General features: G+C 55.6%; 7 protein-coding genes across 7 annotated transcripts, besides 11 other annotated features; 3 read left to right on the top strand and 4 right to left on the bottom strand.

Moving 5' to 3' along the window:
* Nucleotides 1–83: 83 nt before the first annotated feature.
* Nucleotides 84–180: a tandem repeat.
* Nucleotides 181–193: 13 nt separating this feature from the next.
* Nucleotides 194–1,294, top strand: EKO05_0003403 (uncharacterized protein; the record flags this gene model as incomplete). The annotated part of the gene is made up of 1 exon (XM_038945375.1): nucleotides 194–1,294. The coding sequence occupies one exon, from the start codon at nucleotides 194–196 to the stop codon at nucleotides 1,292–1,294; it is 1,101 nt and encodes a 366-aa protein (XP_038800865.1).
* Nucleotides 1,295–1,441: 147 nt separating this feature from the next.
* Nucleotides 1,442–1,468: a tandem repeat.
* Nucleotides 1,469–2,169: 701 nt separating this feature from the next.
* EKO05_0003402 (UDP-galactose transporter) lies at nucleotides 2,170–3,471 on the bottom strand (the record flags this gene model as incomplete). Its single annotated transcript, XM_038938422.1, has 2 exons — nucleotides 2,170–3,208; nucleotides 3,272–3,471. The coding sequence occupies 2 exons, from the start codon at nucleotides 3,469–3,471 to the stop codon at nucleotides 2,170–2,172; spliced, it is 1,239 nt and encodes a 412-aa protein (XP_038800866.1).
* A 130-nt stretch (nucleotides 3,472–3,601) lies between these two features.
* Nucleotides 3,602–3,636: a tandem repeat.
* A 405-nt stretch (nucleotides 3,637–4,041) lies between these two features.
* Nucleotides 4,042–4,061: a tandem repeat.
* A 783-nt stretch (nucleotides 4,062–4,844) lies between these two features.
* On the top strand, nucleotides 4,845–5,546 carry EKO05_0003401 (uncharacterized protein; the record flags this gene model as incomplete). Its single annotated transcript, XM_038945376.1, has 1 exon — nucleotides 4,845–5,546. One exon carries the CDS (start codon nucleotides 4,845–4,847, stop codon nucleotides 5,544–5,546), a length of 702 nt encoding a protein of 233 aa, XP_038800867.1.
* Nucleotides 5,547–6,457: 911 nt separating this feature from the next.
* On the bottom strand, nucleotides 6,458–7,628 carry EKO05_0003400 (RNA binding protein, heterogenous nuclear RNP-K like protein; the record flags this gene model as incomplete). The annotated part of the gene is made up of 2 exons (XM_059636153.1): nucleotides 6,458–7,158; nucleotides 7,235–7,628. 2 exons carry the CDS (start codon nucleotides 7,626–7,628, stop codon nucleotides 6,458–6,460), a joined length of 1,095 nt encoding a protein of 364 aa, XP_059492136.1.
* A 260-nt stretch (nucleotides 7,629–7,888) lies between these two features.
* Nucleotides 7,889–7,976: a tandem repeat.
* Nucleotides 7,977–8,231: 255 nt separating this feature from the next.
* Nucleotides 8,232–8,266: a tandem repeat.
* Nucleotides 8,267–8,887: 621 nt separating this feature from the next.
* On the bottom strand, nucleotides 8,888–10,097 carry EKO05_0003399 (uncharacterized protein; the record flags this gene model as incomplete). Its single annotated transcript, XM_038938419.2, has 4 exons — nucleotides 8,888–8,990; nucleotides 9,039–9,869; nucleotides 9,930–9,946; nucleotides 9,996–10,097. 4 exons carry the CDS (start codon nucleotides 10,095–10,097, stop codon nucleotides 8,888–8,890), a joined length of 1,053 nt encoding a protein of 350 aa, XP_038800868.2.
* Nucleotides 10,098–10,203: 106 nt separating this feature from the next.
* Nucleotides 10,204–10,300: a tandem repeat.
* A 647-nt stretch (nucleotides 10,301–10,947) lies between these two features.
* On the bottom strand, nucleotides 10,948–11,330 carry EKO05_0003398 (protein yippee-like moh1; the record flags this gene model as incomplete). The annotated part of the gene is made up of 2 exons (XM_038938467.1): nucleotides 10,948–11,181; nucleotides 11,232–11,330. The coding sequence occupies 2 exons, from the start codon at nucleotides 11,328–11,330 to the stop codon at nucleotides 10,948–10,950; spliced, it is 333 nt and encodes a 110-aa protein (XP_038800869.1).
* A 1,147-nt stretch (nucleotides 11,331–12,477) lies between these two features.
* Nucleotides 12,478–12,506: a tandem repeat.
* A 434-nt stretch (nucleotides 12,507–12,940) lies between these two features.
* EKO05_0003397 (uncharacterized protein) lies at nucleotides 12,941–15,073 on the top strand (the record flags this gene model as incomplete). The annotated part of the gene is made up of 3 exons (XM_038938356.1): nucleotides 12,941–13,535; nucleotides 13,584–14,739; nucleotides 14,791–15,073. 3 exons carry the CDS (start codon nucleotides 12,941–12,943, stop codon nucleotides 15,071–15,073), a joined length of 2,034 nt encoding a protein of 677 aa, XP_038800870.1.
* Nucleotides 14,846–14,887: a tandem repeat.
* Nucleotides 15,074–15,542: 469 nt separating the features above from the next.
* Nucleotides 15,543–15,595: a dispersed repeat.
* A 110-nt stretch (nucleotides 15,596–15,705) lies between these two features.
* Nucleotides 15,706–16,428: part of a mobile genetic element that runs on past the window's edge.

Below are 16,428 nucleotides of genomic sequence, written 5' to 3'. Positions count from 1 at the left end.
CCGTGATTCTCGACGCTCCCCAGATATATTGATACATGAGTCTGGTGCCGCTATAAGTACCTCTGGGTCAAGCATCGTCATAATCATCCAACCAGTCATTCATTGCATTCGCATCTCCTCACTACTCCATTCACTTCTTCATTCACTTCTTCAGTCACTTCTTCAGTCACTCATTCCATTTACCATTGACAGAATGTTTGCCATCAAAGCTTCTCTCCTCCTCGGCGCCGGCGCACTTGTGTCTGCTATTCCTACGGGCCTGGATGCTCGTGCCAGCTGCACATTCTCGGACGCTGCCTCAGCCATCAAGGGCAAGGCTTCTTGCACTGCTATCGTCCTGAACAACATCGCTGTTCCCGCCGGTACCACTCTTGACCTTACCAAGCTCAAGACCGGAACTACCGTCACCTTCCAGGGTACCACCAGCTTCGGCTTCAAGGAGTGGGAGGGTCCTCTTATCTCTGTCTCCGGTACCAAGATCACCGTCAAGGGCGCTGCTGGCCACGTTATCGACGGCAACGGCGACAAGTGGTGGGATGGCAAGGGCAGCAACGGTGGCAAGAAGAAGCCCAAGTTCTTCTACGCCCACTCCATGCAGCAGTCCACCATCTCCAACTTGAACGTCAAGAACACCCCCGTCCAGGGCTTCTCCGTCAACGGTGCTACTGACCTCGTCCTTGACCACATCACCATCGACAACACCGCTGGTGACAAGACCAACGGTGGCCACAACACTGACGCTTTCGACGTCGGCAGCTCCACTGGCATCACCATCTCCAACGCCAACATCAAAAACCAGGATGACTGCCTTGCCATCAACTCTGGCACCAACATCCACTTCGTCGGTGGTACCTGCTCCGGCGGCCACGGTCTGTCCATCGGCTCCGTAGGTGGTCGCTCGGACAACACCGTCAAGAACGTTGTCATTGAGAACTCCAAGATCAGCAACTCCGATAACGGTGTCCGCATCAAGACCGTTTCTGGCGCTACTGGCTCAGTCTCCAACATCACCTACAAGGACATCACCCTCTCCAACATCGCCAAGTACGGTATCGTCATCGAGCAGGACTACGAGAACGGCTCCCCCACCGGCTCGCCTACCACCGGTGTCCCTATCACCGGCCTCCAGGTTTCCGGCGTCACTGGCACCATGTCCGGCAAGGGTGCTGAGACCTACATCCTCTGCGGTAAGGGCTCTTGCTCCAACTGGAAGTGGTCTGGCAACAGTATCACTGGTGGTGTCAAGAGCTCCAAGTGCTCTGGCATCCCCAGCGGCTCCGGCGCTGCTTGCTAAGCATATCGCTCCTATGCCTCCGAAGCTTCCCTGAGCTGGATTTTGAAGCAAAGCCGCCTTGATGGCTTGAGTCGATTATCTTCGGTATATCTCTTTTGGTTCGCTGTATATACTTTCAAATGAAATCTGCCTTTGATTGGCATTTCCAAAAAAAAAAAAAAAAAAAAAAAAGAACCCTCTTCCTTCCGTGTTTGATGTTAGCTTGATTCCCTTCACCCGCCCAGCTGCCCTGTTCCAGTATATGAAGGCTCGAGAGTGATTGGTTGGCTGACGCAACTCTTACATAACCGCCAAACTCACCTTCCGCTCAAGCGCCCAGACCCTTCGCACTCGGACCGACACGGTCCCGCGCACCTCTCTCCGCGCACCCAAGACAACGTGGTAATTGCAGTTCCTCAGCAATCATCGCAAAACACTAATGGATACGGAAGCAGAGATGAAGACTAGAGAACAGCGAGATAAATGTTAGCCTTGCACATCTACGGAAAGCTCCAGCTAGTGGGAAGTCCAGGTTGCGGAACAGCGCATGCAGTGCGTTCCCGCGGTCGTTGCGGAGTGTGGACAGTTCGTTGCTGCGGAAGGGGAGGTAGATTCATTGGGCGTGGTGGCGGAGAGATTGTGGGTTGTTTCGTTGCGGTGGTGAGGCGGGTGGACTGAATGTTCGGACCGTAGCAATACGAGCGTGTTCGGTGGGTAGGGGAGTACATGCAGTAGGGTGGTGTTGGGGAGTGTGGATCGCAGTGGAAGGTTCGAGCGAGATCATGTACATGTTGATAGATGGCTGTTCAGATCTCGCCACCCATCTCCATACTTCTCTATGCCCCCTTCTATGCAAGTTTCTACACGTCTGGAAACCACGTCGACACAGCACATTCTTACTGCTGCTTTGCAGCGGCTAATCGCTTCGCCTCGGCCTTCCTCTTCTTCTCAAGCTGTCCGTATCCAGCCTCGGCGCCGATTCCACCAAACACCAGCCCAACGCCCACCCACTGCATGCCCGTGACCGCGTGTCCGAACAGGAACACGCTCGTCAGCATGGTCAGCATCTTCCGTGTAACTGTCACCGTTACGAGGAGAAGCGAGCTGAAATGGGCGAGCGTGTTGAAGATGAAGACCTGGCCCACTGCGCCACATGCTGCGAACCCGAGCACGTCCCAGCCGACGGACGGGTACGTGGTTACAAATGCCAGCGCGTCGCTAAGCTCGCCGTTGCCTGTGGGCGAGAGGCCGATGTAGGAGCCAAGGGGTGTGCCGGCGATGTAGGGCGAGATCAAGAGGTAGCTGACTGTCAGTGCAGTGGACATGATGTTCTGGGCACACATCATCTGAGGTCCGCTGAATCCCTTGAACTTTGTGAAGATGTTGTCTTGCACGGTGTTCGTCAGGCCGTCGAAGAGGAGGTTAACGCCCAAGAGGAAGAGACCGAGTGTCTTGGAGGCATCGGCGCTGACACCCTTTTTTGCTGCTTTCTTGGCCGTGGACGGGTTGTACAGCGTGAACATGGCTACGCCGAGGGTGACACACACAATGACCGCGTACTTGTACAGCGGGTACCGTTTCTGGAAGAGTGTGATGTGCAGAGCCATTACTGGAAGAAGCTTGCAGCTCTTGGCGAGGGTGAAGGTGACATAGTCGAGGTGCTTGAGACTAGCGTATCCGAATGGCGATGCGAGCGACGAGGTGATGGCGATCAAGAGTAGTGGGAACAGTATCTGTTTGGAAGGGAAGATGGGTGGTACTCGGCGCGCGCCTGTCGTCTTGCTGCGTGGCGCAGACAGAAAGAGGTAGACCAAGCCTGTGATGGCAGCGAAGCCAGACTGGATGGTGTTGAGGAAGACTGGATATGTGAAGCGCGCATTCGAGGGACCGTGGGTTGTGGTAGTAAGCCGTTCTTGGAGGTATGCCCAGCTCAAGCTGTTGCCTTGTCAGCACTTGTCCGTATAGTGCGTAGCTCTAGCAAGATGCAGCTCCACTCACAAACTGGCGTAGATTCCTCCGACACAAACAATCAACTGCACAATGCCCGCCTCTTTCTGCTCAGCTGGGTTTCGCGCAGCGAGTTCTGCCTGCTCCTCAATCTTCTTCTCGATGGAGTGCACGGCATCGTCCAGCTGGTGCGAGAAGCCATTAGCGTGTTGCTTGGTCCCAGAAGCCGTGCGCTTCGCCGGTGTCGCCATTGTATTCTCCAAGTCGACGGGCGCAAAGAACGATGATTGCTTCTCAAATGCGCAAAGTGCCGAGCGTGTGCACAGAGGAAAGGAACGCGGTGCGCTATCGTGTGCGCAGTGTCGCAATCTCAGCAATGAGAAGTGAAGAGGAGAGGAGAGGAAAGGAAAGGAAAGACAAGTGGCCCTTTGCACGATAGAATAGTGACGTCCGAGCGAGCAATGTCAAAGGTGGCATCAAGCTCCGGGAACGCTAATGCACGTGTAACCCTAAAATTACCCATCTGAAATCTCGGAACATCGGAACGCGCTGGTCGGAACGAGCAGCTGCCAAGCGTCAGCCATGCACGCCATGTTTGCAAGGCTGTCACCCCACCATCCAGCTACAGTGCTTTGGCGCAGCGCCGCATCTGCGTACCTTGCGCTTGTCTACGTCGTGAAACTTCTAGTCACCGCTCTAATGACGGCATGTACGAAGCAGATGCACAGAGTAAGACTGACTGCACAGCAGCGGCGGTATCGCATTGTGCTCGCTGTGCTGCGCAGAGGGCGTGGCAGCCATGTCCCTGCACTTTGTTTGAACCCCCCCCCCCCCCCCCCCCGATCGATTGCCCGTGACGTGTCAAACCTCACACACCTGTCTGGTCGCTACTCCTAGAAGCAAACGGAAGGGGGAAATCGCCGGGCGTCTCACAGCGTACCAAAGCCGGGACCTCCTCGAATGTTTGATCAAGTGGGGCTTTGTCCACGTCCTGGACCGTCTTTTTTTCGTCTTCATGTCTCGCTTTTCCCCCAGCTTTTCCTCCTCAAGTGGGTACCCGCGGGATCAGGCTGACAAGGCGGTGATGCTAGCTTCTTTCCCTTGTGATCCGCACCAACCTCCCTTTGCAGCTCTCTGGCTTTCTTTGCTGTCCTGTCATACTGCTTGGCACCGGGGATAACCACACGGCTCCATGGCCAAATGGGGTGTTGCTGAGATGCTGGTGTTCTCCCCTGATTCGTGCCGTCCTTCCTGAAGTGAGGCTACCGATCTTGTGCGGTGAGATGCAATCTGAGGTCTGGAGTGCGGTGCGGTGAGGTTCGGCGATTCTCGCTTGTCCTTCTATGCTTGCCACATGACTGACCGTCAGAGTTCACGCGGTACTTGCAGCATGTGCATGTTTAGACGAGTGGTACATGCACGCCCGACTGATTTCCGAAGCAGTGCTAACCCATTTCAAACTGGGTTGAAGGCAGTCTTAAGAGTGCTGGCATCCCACTTCCCTTGCTTGTCTACTTTTGCAGACGCCAGACTTGACAATCCTACACACACATCGCTTCCAACATTTCAGGGCACGCCGCCGTGAATACAGTCTTCCACGCAGACCAGAGCACACATACACACCATGGCTTCCGTCCAAACACAGACCATGTCTGCCCCTCACACATTTACAACCGTCCTTCGAGGACACGGGGGGCAAAACAACCCAATGCCCAAACCCTCGACGCGGTCCACACGTGCCAGCAAACCTCTTCTGGCCTACTCCCCCAACATCGCCCCAGCGCACCCAGACATCAACATGACGCTGCTCCGCAACAAACTGATCCTCACCTGCCGGCATTACATCCCTTCGGCGTTGCTCCACGAAGCCGTGGCCGACGGCATCTGGTCCTCGGCTTCACGCTGGATAACGCCCTCTTCGCAAGCCGCGTCCAAGTACGGGAAAAGGAAGAGATACTACGTCCTGCAGACCGACAGCTTCACATTTCAGCCCGTCAGCTCCGCATGGGAAGCGCGCATCGTAGCCGACAGCGCGCCCATTGACGCCGGCAACGGCGTGGTCATCTTCGTCAAGGAAAGGAAAGAGTGGACGGCGTTTATGCGCGGGTACAGGAGGCAAGGGAAAAGGGGTGCTGGCCAACTGCTCAAGGAAAAGCAGCAGAGTGTGGAGCGGGGCTGGAAGGAAGAGTGGAAGAGGAAGTGCGGCTTGAGCGGTGAAGGGGGCGACCTGTCAGGGAAGGGGAGTGCGAAGAGAGAGGTCAACGCAGGGCCCATGTGGGTGCTTGTCAAGAGCGCTGTTGGCAGGATCGTAAGAGGCGAAGCCTGAATCGAAGCCTGAGTCGAAGCCTGAGTCGAAGAGTGACTTGACTGTCGCCAGGTCGAGTGGTTCTGTTGCAGCCCGGGTCTGGATTTTGCATTGGGCAGGTGTTTTGCATGGATTCGGCGTTATTAGGATCCACCGGCGCTTTTCGAGGCGCAGCTACGAATCACGACTGCATAAGCGAGCTTGCCACAGCCGCCAATGGGTGATGAGGGGTAATACATAGGAAACAACCCCGAGACGAATCGAAGAAATAGAATCAAGCCGAGACACGTCGCTATCGCGCAAGAGCTGGCCACAGATCAAGTGACATCACTGAAAGAGTAACCTGGGTTCATCTCACTCCATTACTACTCTACATTAGGTATATAACCAATAAAGCCATCTGCTGCACCCATGACGGTTGCAGATGCGTAATTAGAGCTGAGAGGTAGATGTTCTTGGTATTGTATTCGCGATTATCGGTGGGTAAGGAGGGTGTGTGGGAGACGGATGATAGAGTGTGACCGGGCTTGACGAAGTGCGGCCATGGGCGCCGAGGATGTCGTCTGAAAAAGGTGCGGGCTGTGGTTGGTCCATCGATTTACCGCTGCCTGTTGTCTTCTTCGCCAAACCCATCCAAAACAAAACAGGACGCCATATCTGCCTCGACTTGCAGGCAGATGGGCTGTCCGGATATCAAAGCCATAAGTCATCACATCGTGAAGCGCTCAACCGGCACTTGTCGACAATAACGGTTCTGAAAGAAAAAGGAAACAACGAGCCGAGCATCCGTGGTATCCATGAGCAAATAACAGGAAGGGGATCAGGCAGGTCCATGCTTCTCGCTCGGTGCACGTTTTCCCAAGGATCCTCATCGAAGAGAGCCTCGAAAAATCGCAATCCCGCACAGGCGCGTACGATTTTGGTCAAAACCTCTAGTCCTGAGCCTGGCTACGTCGCATCTTCTCGGCCTCGAGGTTCTCGTAAAGGAGGTACAATGCCTTCTCGTTGGCACTGGCACTACCAGTGATTGTGAACATGCGCTCGCCAGTATCGTCGTGAGGTGCTTTGGCAATGGAGATGCGAGCGCCGGACGTCTTGCGGATCTCGCTGATCTTGCTGCCACCACGGCCGATGATGCAGCCGACCATGTCAGAAGGAATGCTGATGTTCTGCGTCTGCATCTCTTCGCCGTCTTCGGTGTGGGTCGGGGGCGGGGGTCGGTTTGCAGCATCGGAGCCAGAGCGACGCTGGAACGTCGAAGGCGGAGAGTCGCTGAAGTCAGCGCCGTGGCCAGTGCGGTTGTACGAGCGTCCAGAGCTAAGGCCTGTTGGGGCGCCACCGTTGTTGGTCGTGAGGGGACCAGCACCGGGCTGAACTCTCACGGCGGGGTTGTAGAGTACAGTGCCGTAGCCGCGCTCGTGGTCATCGATAAGGCACTTGCCAATCTCCCAGATAGCCTTCTCGATGCCTGATGGAGAGCCCTGGACTTCGACAATGCGCTCGGTAGATTGAGGGAGCATCTCCTTTTGGGCGACCATGCGAACACCAGAGGCGTCCTGAATCTGCTTAATCTTCAGGCCTTGACGGCCAATGATGGTGCCCATCTGGTTGTGCGAGATGAGGAGGCGGATGGCTAAGAGAGTCAGCTTGCGGTTCATCTTCGCGCAGCTTGGCGCTTGCTGCAGAACATGGCGCGCCGTGGTACTTACGGTGCGTGCCGTCGCTACGGATGACACCGCCCATGCCCATGGAAGGTGCGCCGTCGAGCAGACCCTTGGCGACCAGACCATACGCCTTGGAGATGCCAGAAAGACTGCCGGTGACGGAGAGCACGCGGTCGTGGACGCCCTGCACAACCTTGCTGACGCCGGCGCGTACGCCGGTCTCGTCGCGCAGATCAGCGACGTTCTTGCCCGCCTTGCCGATAATGACACCGGCTTCCTTGGACGAGACGATGGCGCGGAGAGTGAGCTGCGACTCGGCGTACTCCTGCTCGGTGCGTGGGGTCACATCAGCCGCCTCGCCGTCGACGTTCAGGCGGTCAAGCTGGTCAGCGATCGCGTTGGCGTTGCCAGCGGAGTTCTGGGAGTCTTCGGCAGACATGTTGTATGAATGGCCTAGGAAGTGCTGCGGCCGTTGTCAGTAGGGCGGCATCGACGTGCAATTAACGTGGTACCTACGGGAGCGGGAGATGCGGATGGGAGTGGGCCTGAGAGTCGAGCGCGTGTTGAGGGTCGTCGGTGTGTACTGTCGCGTCAGGTGTTAGTGATTGTTGACGTGCAGCCGTGGTGGGAACGGAGCTACCCACAGGCGATTACGAAAGTGGCGGGGGAAGGCGGTCGGCGCGGGTCGGCCGGCGGCTAAGGGAGACGGAGGGGAGACGGAGGGGAGATGGAGAGCGGAGGAGGGGGGGATGACGAGGTGGTGGGAGAGGAAGAGGAAGAGGAGAGGTGTGTCGTCGAACGGAGGCAAACAAACGGTCGAGTGACAGGGCGATGCAGCTGGGCCAGGCAATATTTGGGGGCACGCCTCAGAGGTTAGCTCTTAGCGAGAGAAGCTGCGTCTTGCCGCAGGGGAGGAAGGAATGCAGCTGCGGGCAAGAGCTCTGGACGTGGAACTCGTACGTTTCATTGTGTACATGCGCAAGTCTACGGTCATGCCAGCCAGCTTGCACCTTGCGTGGCCGTTACAATCGCGGTGGTGAATGCTTGCCGCTTGCCGCTTGCCGCTTGCCGCTTGCCATTTGCCATCTGCGACTTGCTACCAACGCGCCCCGTCCGCCTCAGAGCGACCCCGCAGGCAGTGCACAGCCAAACGGGCGGCTCAACAGCCAACACGTCTCCACACGCGGCGACACCAGGGCAAAAAAGGGCTGGGCTGTGCTCGGTCGATTGGATGCTCTGACGCTTGTACCTCCGATTGGTGTGCTTGTGGCCTGCATGCGAGTCATGCTCAGGACTGGCGAGGATATTCGACGAGACTCAGATAGGGTGACTTGCAGAGGGACTTACTTGAACCTATGCTCACTCATGACTGCACCCCGCATCTGACAAATGCCTCGAGCCTGCCCCTTTCACAGCTTCCACAGCGCCAACACCTTCAACACCAACACCTTCAACACCAACACCTTCAACACCAACACCAACACCTTCAACACCAACACCTTCAACACCAACACCAACAACACCAACACCAACAACACCAACACCAACAACACCAACACCAACAACACCAACACCAACAACACCAACACCAACAACACCAACACCAACAACACCAACACCAACAACACCAACACCAACAACACCAACACCAACAACACCAACACCAACAACACCAACAACCCAACGCCTTGGTTCCAATCACTTCTGCGCCTCAAAGACTACCTTTTGTACCTTCATCTTGTCGAACATGTCATAACCTTGGACAGCTTCGCTCAGCGGCATCATCTTATCCGCCATAAACCTACAACCGTCAGCACTTCGCTCTCCACTTCTGCTAATAGAAACGTACCCGAGCTTGTCTTGATGCCTCTCCAAACTCTCAAGCGCTTCCGCGAAGATGCTCCTGACGGGACACCTTCCCATTTGCAATCTCAAGTTCTTGCCATACGCTTCGCTGCCCGTCCACGGGATCTCTCCGTTGTGAACACCAACGCTCGAGAGGACGCCCCAGGGCCTCAGTAGCTCAAAACCCATCCTCAGCGCTGGCGAGAGGCCGACCACTTCGATGACAATGTCCGCGCCACGTCCGTCCGTAAGCTCCTTTACGCGCTGGTCCAGGCCCTCGCGGTCCGTCTGGAAGTTCCAGGGCTCAGCGCCGAGGGACTTTGCGAGCTCCAGACGGGACGGAACCGAGTCGACTGCGAGAATGTGCTTGGGTTGGTAGTCGGTGATGTTGCACAGGGCACAGAGAGCTACAGGGCCGCATCCGATGAGGACCACGACGCTCTCCTTGATCTCCTCGGGCGTGGAGTGCTTGAAGCCGTTCTTGGCGGCAAACATGCCTGTGGGGAAGATGTCCGCCATAAGAACCAGTGCTTCGTCCTTGATGGAAGACGGTGCCTTCATGACCGAACCATCTGCTGTTGGCACACGGACAAATTGCGCCTGGGCGCCGTCCAGGGCAGTTGAACCCAGGAGCAGGGACTTTGTGCATCGCGAGGAGAATCCGTGCTGGCAGTAGAAGCATTCTCCGCATGATGTCGTGAACGGCGAGACCACGCGGTCGCCAACTTTGATCGACTTGACCGCCGAGCCTACCTCGTGGACATGTCCAGTAAACTCGTGACCCATGACGAAGCCGGTTCCGGATGGCTGGTGGCCTCGGAAGACGTGCAGTTCACTATATGGCGTATTGTGTCAGGTAAATCAGTCAAACGATAGGCACTCTAGAACGGCCTACCTGCCACACAGCGCTGTCTACCAGATGTCAGCGTGACCCATACGGGTAGGGTAGCCCAAAATCTACCTTGTCGACCTTGACAACAATATCACCATGATCCTGGATCTTCGGAATGGGTCGGTCCTCGACAGTCACCTTCCCCGGTCCGTGGAAAACCACTGCTTTCATGGTATCGGTCGACATGTTTGGATTGGCGCGAACTGGTGCAAACGTCTTGGATAGCGAGGAGCAGTCAATGTGCAGCCGGTGGGAAGAGAAGAATCAAGAGACACGCAGTCAAGTCAAGTCAAGGCAAGTCAAGGCAAGTCAAGTCAAGGCAAGTCAAGTCAAGTCAGGTCAAGTCAAGTCAAGTGAAATCAAGTCAAGGCAAGCTGGAGTGGGTCCTAGTTCACCAAGTACGCCCTGTGTTCCGAGTTCGGATGGCGCTGGCCAGGTTGAGTTGCAAGCTCTTGTGACGATGGCTTGAACCCCGCCGAGGTTCGCCTACCCCGCAGCCGGCCGGAGGCGTTTGGTTAAATAGGCTGCATACGGAAGACGACATGTCAGACTGTCTCGTTGGTAAAGCGCTTGCATTGCCGAGGAAAATAATTCTGCAGGGGTGCTGCTGGCACTATGTCATTCATGGAGAGGGATCAAAGGTACCATGTAAATCACACTGTGTCGAGCATGGAGAGTGTCAAAGGCATCATGTCAATCACACTGTGTCAAGCATGGAGAGTGTCAAAGGCATCATGTCAATCACACTGTGTCAAGCATGGAGAGTGTCAAAGGCATCATGTCAATCACACTGTGTCGAGCATGGAGAGTGTCAAAGGCATCATGTCAATCATGGAGAGGGATCCAAGGCACCATGGCCACATACCAAAGCAGATGCGTTCCACGGCGTGACCCTTGCGCCCAAGGCGTCACTAGATACAATAACATCAGACTCCCATCCCAAAACTCCTATACTCGTTACCCAGACTCCGTATGAATGCGATAGTGGTGCGGTCGTGCGTCGAGGCGTGATGGCATCGCTTCATGTGACGGTGCAGAGCAGCTCCGCTTCCAAGATGAACTTCCCTTCCTTGTACTTCTCGCTGGCCTCATAAGCCTTGTCATACTTCCAGCCCACGGTCTCCTTACACTGGCGGCAGTGAATATCGCGTACGACGTGGCGGCCGGTCGTCATGTTGCGCTCGTTGGGCTCAGACTCGGAGATGTTGACGACGCTGTCGAACAGGTATGCTTTGCCATGCTGGCCGCGGAAGTTCTGCAAAAGATCAGCTGCCAGTAGAGCTTGGTAGCTGATACTATACGGACCCTGCTAAGGATGTCATCGTGGTTCGACAGGTGCGTCTTGCAGTTCTTGCAACCGTAGATGCGCGATGAGTTGAGGTAGACGTTGTAAGAGAGCCCCATAGTCGCTGCTGTGTAGAACTTGGAAGAGTAGAGGAGTCGCAGTCTCGAGGAGACTCGAAAAGCGCAGCAAAATGGCCGCTGCCTACCGGATAGCCGCGCCGTGGGCCTGGTCACGGGAGGCGGGCCGCGGGGACAAATGAGGTGGAGCGAGCTGTATGCAAGGACACAAGAAATGGGCGAAACCTAAATGCAGATAGTAGGCAAACTTCCAGACGGTGTGAGTTGGAACGGAAGAAGAAGCGTTCAATGAGGTGTGGTACAGTCGCGGTAGCTGACTGCTGACTGCTGGTACCGATGCGCGCTTGAGGACTTTTATGGCAAGGATAGTAGGTCAGGGGCTATACAGACCGCAGGGTATTTTGTTCGCCTCGTCCAGTGCTCAGGTTTTACGTTCCAGCGCTAGTGAGGCTGTTCAGTGTGCAATCGTGTGAATGGTGAGATGCTGGAGGTACGTCTGAGCTTGAGCTGTGCTGATGCGGAGATCGGAGAGGCTGGCACGTGCTCAATGACGGAGACATGCAAGCGAGGATACCCTGGTGGTCACCGGTAGGCGAACGGTTCCTTATGATTAGAGAACACTACTCATCGAACCCATGTTGATAGACGACTTGGTACTGGCAAGGGTGGCTATATGGTTTGGTGCATGTTGGGAGTCGGCCTGCCGGGTATGGGGCCTTTGGTTACGCTTGTCTTGAAGTGACAGGTCTGCCCACACGATGACTTCAACAGGAAACTGCCCCTGTGCAGCATTTCGAGAGCACCGCTGGTGCATGTGAAGCTAGCTCAAAAGCACTCGAGTGCTTGGACACAGCTGCAGTGAATTTTTGCTTGTACTGGACATGACTCCGCAGCCAGCCTTCCAGGGGCCATACGTTGCAGGCTCGGTCGAAGAGATTGCACCAGCGAGTACACGCGTACCGGTACTCGCATTGGTGCGCACGCCAGCAGGCTGGTAAGGAGTGAACAGCACATGGCAAACGTGAACCTGTGGAGTGGAGATCTCGCTTCCTGCCATGCCTGTTGCTGCTGGCAACGCGCTGAGACTGCCAATCCCAGCCTCACCGACTTACGGATTGGCTGGAGGGCGTGGGAACCCACTCTACTCGGCGGCTGCTTAGGCCAGCTGTTTGCCGGCCTTGTCGTCGTCGTTGTTGTTGTTGTTGTTGTTGTTGTTGTGAGCAAACGACTTTGTAGTGGAAGGAAATCGGCAAGAGGTTTGGCCACCACGATATGGTAGCTGTCAGACAAGGAAGACCCTGGACGCCAACAAGCTATGGTGCAAGCCACAGCGGTGCACGCTCAAACGCAGCCAGCGTTGAGGCAGTTGCAGCTGTACGCCGTAGCATACCTACGGCGCTGCAGCGAGATGGGAGGATTATTGTGATTGGCGATTGGTGTTTGGCGGCGATGGTTCTGCGCTCCAGCCATGGCCACTGGCGGCCGGCGGCTCCTGTAGTCTGCGGTTGTGTTATATTGTGGCAGTCGTGTCCGTGGAAGGTTCTAGCAACATTCTTTGCCCAAAATCCCAGAACATTTTGTCGGCGTTCAACCAAAGTTGCAGCAGCGGAGGCTAAAATTCAGTTACACCAGGCTTCCCGAGATCGCCTCCCATGGTTCTTCCTTCTCTCTTCAACAGGTCACCGTCCAAGAAGTCCAAAGACGCCACGCCGACGCTCGCCCACCGCACCTCGTCGACGCCCAGCCACCAGGGCACCCCTCCCAGCTCGCCCGACAAAAAGTCGCACTCGCGCGTCAAGGAGCGGGAACGCACGAGCAGCAGCCGGCGCTCCTCCACCTACTCGTCGAAGCGCTCGTCCAAGTACGACGCCGACTCACACCCGCTGAACCTGCCCCCGGAAGAGCGCCAGCGCCTGTCCTTCTCCGCCATGTCCGCCATGGATGTCGACCGCGACTCGTCCTCGCCCGCGCCCTCGAGCCCCGCTGCCGACCTCCCCGCTGGCTCTCCCAAGACGAACGGCACCAACGCCAACGGCGCAACCGGCAACCACGAGGCTCGCCCCGCGCCTCCACCGCACCGCTACACCAAGAGCCCGCCGCCCAACAGCGGCAACTATGCCGCCACCCCCGAGGCTGCCACCCCGCCTGCAGAGCTGCCCACAATAGATGCCGAAGAGTACAAGGCCGCGGGCAACAAGTTCTTCAAGATCAAGGACTACCCCGCAGCGATCAAGGAGTACTCCAAGGGTATGCACTCACCCTCGACCAGCAAAGTACCTGGCTAACCGGCTCCAGCAATCGAGGCCGACCCCAAGAATGCCACTTACTACTCCAACCGCGCCGCCGCCTACATCTCCGCCAACCGCTTCGCCGAGGCTCTGGGGGACTGCAAGACTGCCGACGACATGGACCCGGACAACATGAAGATCAAGCTGCGATTGGGCAGAGTGTACACCAGCTTGGGACGGCCAGACGAGGCGCTTCAGGTCTACAATTCCATCCATGCTACAGCAAAGGACATGCAGCCCGCACTGACGATGCAGAAGAACCTGGGCATGGCTGAAGAGACCGCAAGACAAGGCGGCGGCGGCTCCATGGTCATCTACGCCCTCAACGAGGCGGAGAAGGGCCTCGGTCTTGGTGTCGACCGCCCACGGAAATGGAAGCTCCTGCGCGGTGAGGCTCACTTGCGCATGGGTAACGTCAACGCGCTGGGTGAGGCTCAGAACGTCGCCATGTCGATGCTGCGCAGCAACAACCAGGATCCAGATGCGCTTGTGCTCCGCGGCCGCATCTTGTACGCACAGGGCGAGAACGACAAGGCGATACAGCACTTCAGACAGGCCCTGAGTTGCGACCCTGACTTCAAGGACGCAGTCAAGAACCTCCGCATGGTGCAGAAGCTCGAGCGCATGAAGGAAGAGGGCAATGCCGCCTTCAAGGCCGGCCGGTTCCAGGAGGCTATCGACACCTACGCCAAGGCACTTGAGGTCGACCCCTCGAACAAGCTCACAAACTCAAAGATCCTGCAGAACCGAGCTCTCTGCCACTCGAGGCTGAAGGCCTGGACTACCGCCATCGCCGACTGCGAGAAGGCTCTTGAGCTGGACCCAGGCTACACCAAGGCACGCAAGACAAGGGCCAAGGCCTTGGGCGAGTCTGGCAATTGGCAAGAGGCAGTTCGCGAGTACAAGGCGATTCAGGAGGAGAACCCGTCTGAGCCTGGCATTGCAAAGGACATTCGCAACGCCGAGCTGGAAGAGAAGAAGGCCCAGAGGAAAGACTACTACAAGATTCTTGGGATCGAAAAGGATGCAACCGAACAGCAGATCAAGAAGGCGTACCGCAAGCTCGCGATTGTGCACCACCCCGACAAGAACCCTGGCGATGAGGAGGCCGCCGAGAGGTTCAAGGAGATTCAGGAGGCGCACGAGACGCTCAGCGACGAACAGTAAGTTCTTAGCCTTTTGATTGTTTGACCTGGCCAGCTAACGCCATCTAGGAAACGCGAGCGATACGACTCCGGCGCTGATCTTATCGACCCTTCTGACATGTTTGGCGGCGGCGGCGGCGGCATGGGAGGCGGCATGGGTGGCGGCATTGACCCCGAGATTCTCATGCAGATGTTCGGTGGTGGCATGGGAGGTGGGCGCGGTGGCGGTGGAGGTGGCTTCCACTTCCAGGGTGGCGGCGGCGGCAACCCATTCGGTGGTATGGGTGGTGGCATGCCAGGCGGTGGCCACAGAGGCCAGCAAGGAGGGTTCCCAGGCGGTTTCCCCTTCTAAGAGCAGGGCGGTTGAATGCACCACGATTTCGATGTGGACAGCCAGCCTTTGACAATCAGCCTTCGACGAACTATCCACGCCAGCTACGCAGCAACGCACCGCACCATCTACGACCTACTTCACGAGCGCATCTATTGGCCTGGTTCACTTCCTTTGTGTCTATACCTCAGATTTGGTTCTACGCATGGCGTTGGGTATGGGAAGCGCGAGCCGCGAGCGCCAGTAGAAACATAGACTGCATTGGCCGCAACATTCTTACGTTGGTCTTACGTTGGTCAACAATAGCATTGCGAGGAGTCATTCTCAGCGTCGCTGCCCGGGGATGTGTATAGTTGTCGCAATTCCAGTGATTTAAACCTTCACCTCCTCTCAAACTGCGTACAAAAGAGTCGAACATGTCTGCGGTCTTATCTCCTTGCGACTCTTTATGGCCGATGACGTAATTACGCACTGGCCAAGGCGTGCATGGAGGCATTAGGTCATCGGACCATGAGATTTAGAGGGCGGACCATAGTCTAAGCCGCATAGAGTGGCGCTAAGACTAAAGCAATATTAGCGCGCTAGGCGCTAAGACGTATTTACAATGTATTCTTAAGACATTTTATATAAAATAATAATATAAAAAATTTTTATAACGTACTCCACAGGTAAGCGGATCAAACAGGTGAGCAGATCACTCTGCCAAGACCACACTAAATTTCTACCCTATTATAGCTCGCATTAGCCCACTTTAGCCTTATATACAGTAGTGCAGTATATAATATTATTTAGAAACATCTTCTATAGCCTTTTTATATATATATAAGTTATGTCTAATATTGTAGCACTTTATATAGCGTCTTTAGGTTACTTCCCCTCCTTTAGCACGCACTTGCTTCTTTACCTTCTTACTATTACTACGCGCCCTAAACTTAGTTAGAGTAGTTAATTAAAGGCCTTCCTTAGCTGTTAGGACTCTCTTCTGCTGTAATTACTTTCTTTTATGCGATTTACGTTGCATAGCAGCCTTATTTGCTGCTTAAAGCCTAGTAATCTCCCTTTAAGCTAACACTAGCTTATGCGCTACTATAGCTGCACCTTTAGTAAGCTTTTTAAAGGCCTTAACTATTAAAGTTAGTAAGCTGCTTGTATGCCTTTGAATCCTCTCCTAAACTAGCGTTGATTGCAACCCTAATTGCAGGGTAGTGCTTAGGGTTTAGGACTGCTAGGGCTTATCTTCTATAGTAGGTAGCGGTAGGGTACGTAGGCGGACATTAAGACCTATTATAACCTGTTCTGGGTTAAGGGGGACTATTCTAGCGCCTTAGAAGCCTTCTTAGATATTACTAGAAGTAAATGTCTCCTTATAGGCGTCT

The sequence above is a fragment of the Ascochyta rabiei genome, chromosome 5 (assembly GCF_004011695.2).
Source record: "Ascochyta rabiei chromosome 5, complete sequence".
Taxonomy (NCBI): domain Eukaryota; kingdom Fungi; phylum Ascomycota; class Dothideomycetes; order Pleosporales; family Didymellaceae; genus Ascochyta; species Ascochyta rabiei.
The sequence above is the reverse complement of the archived record's forward strand: the minus strand, read 5'-3'. Positions and strand labels throughout refer to the sequence as shown.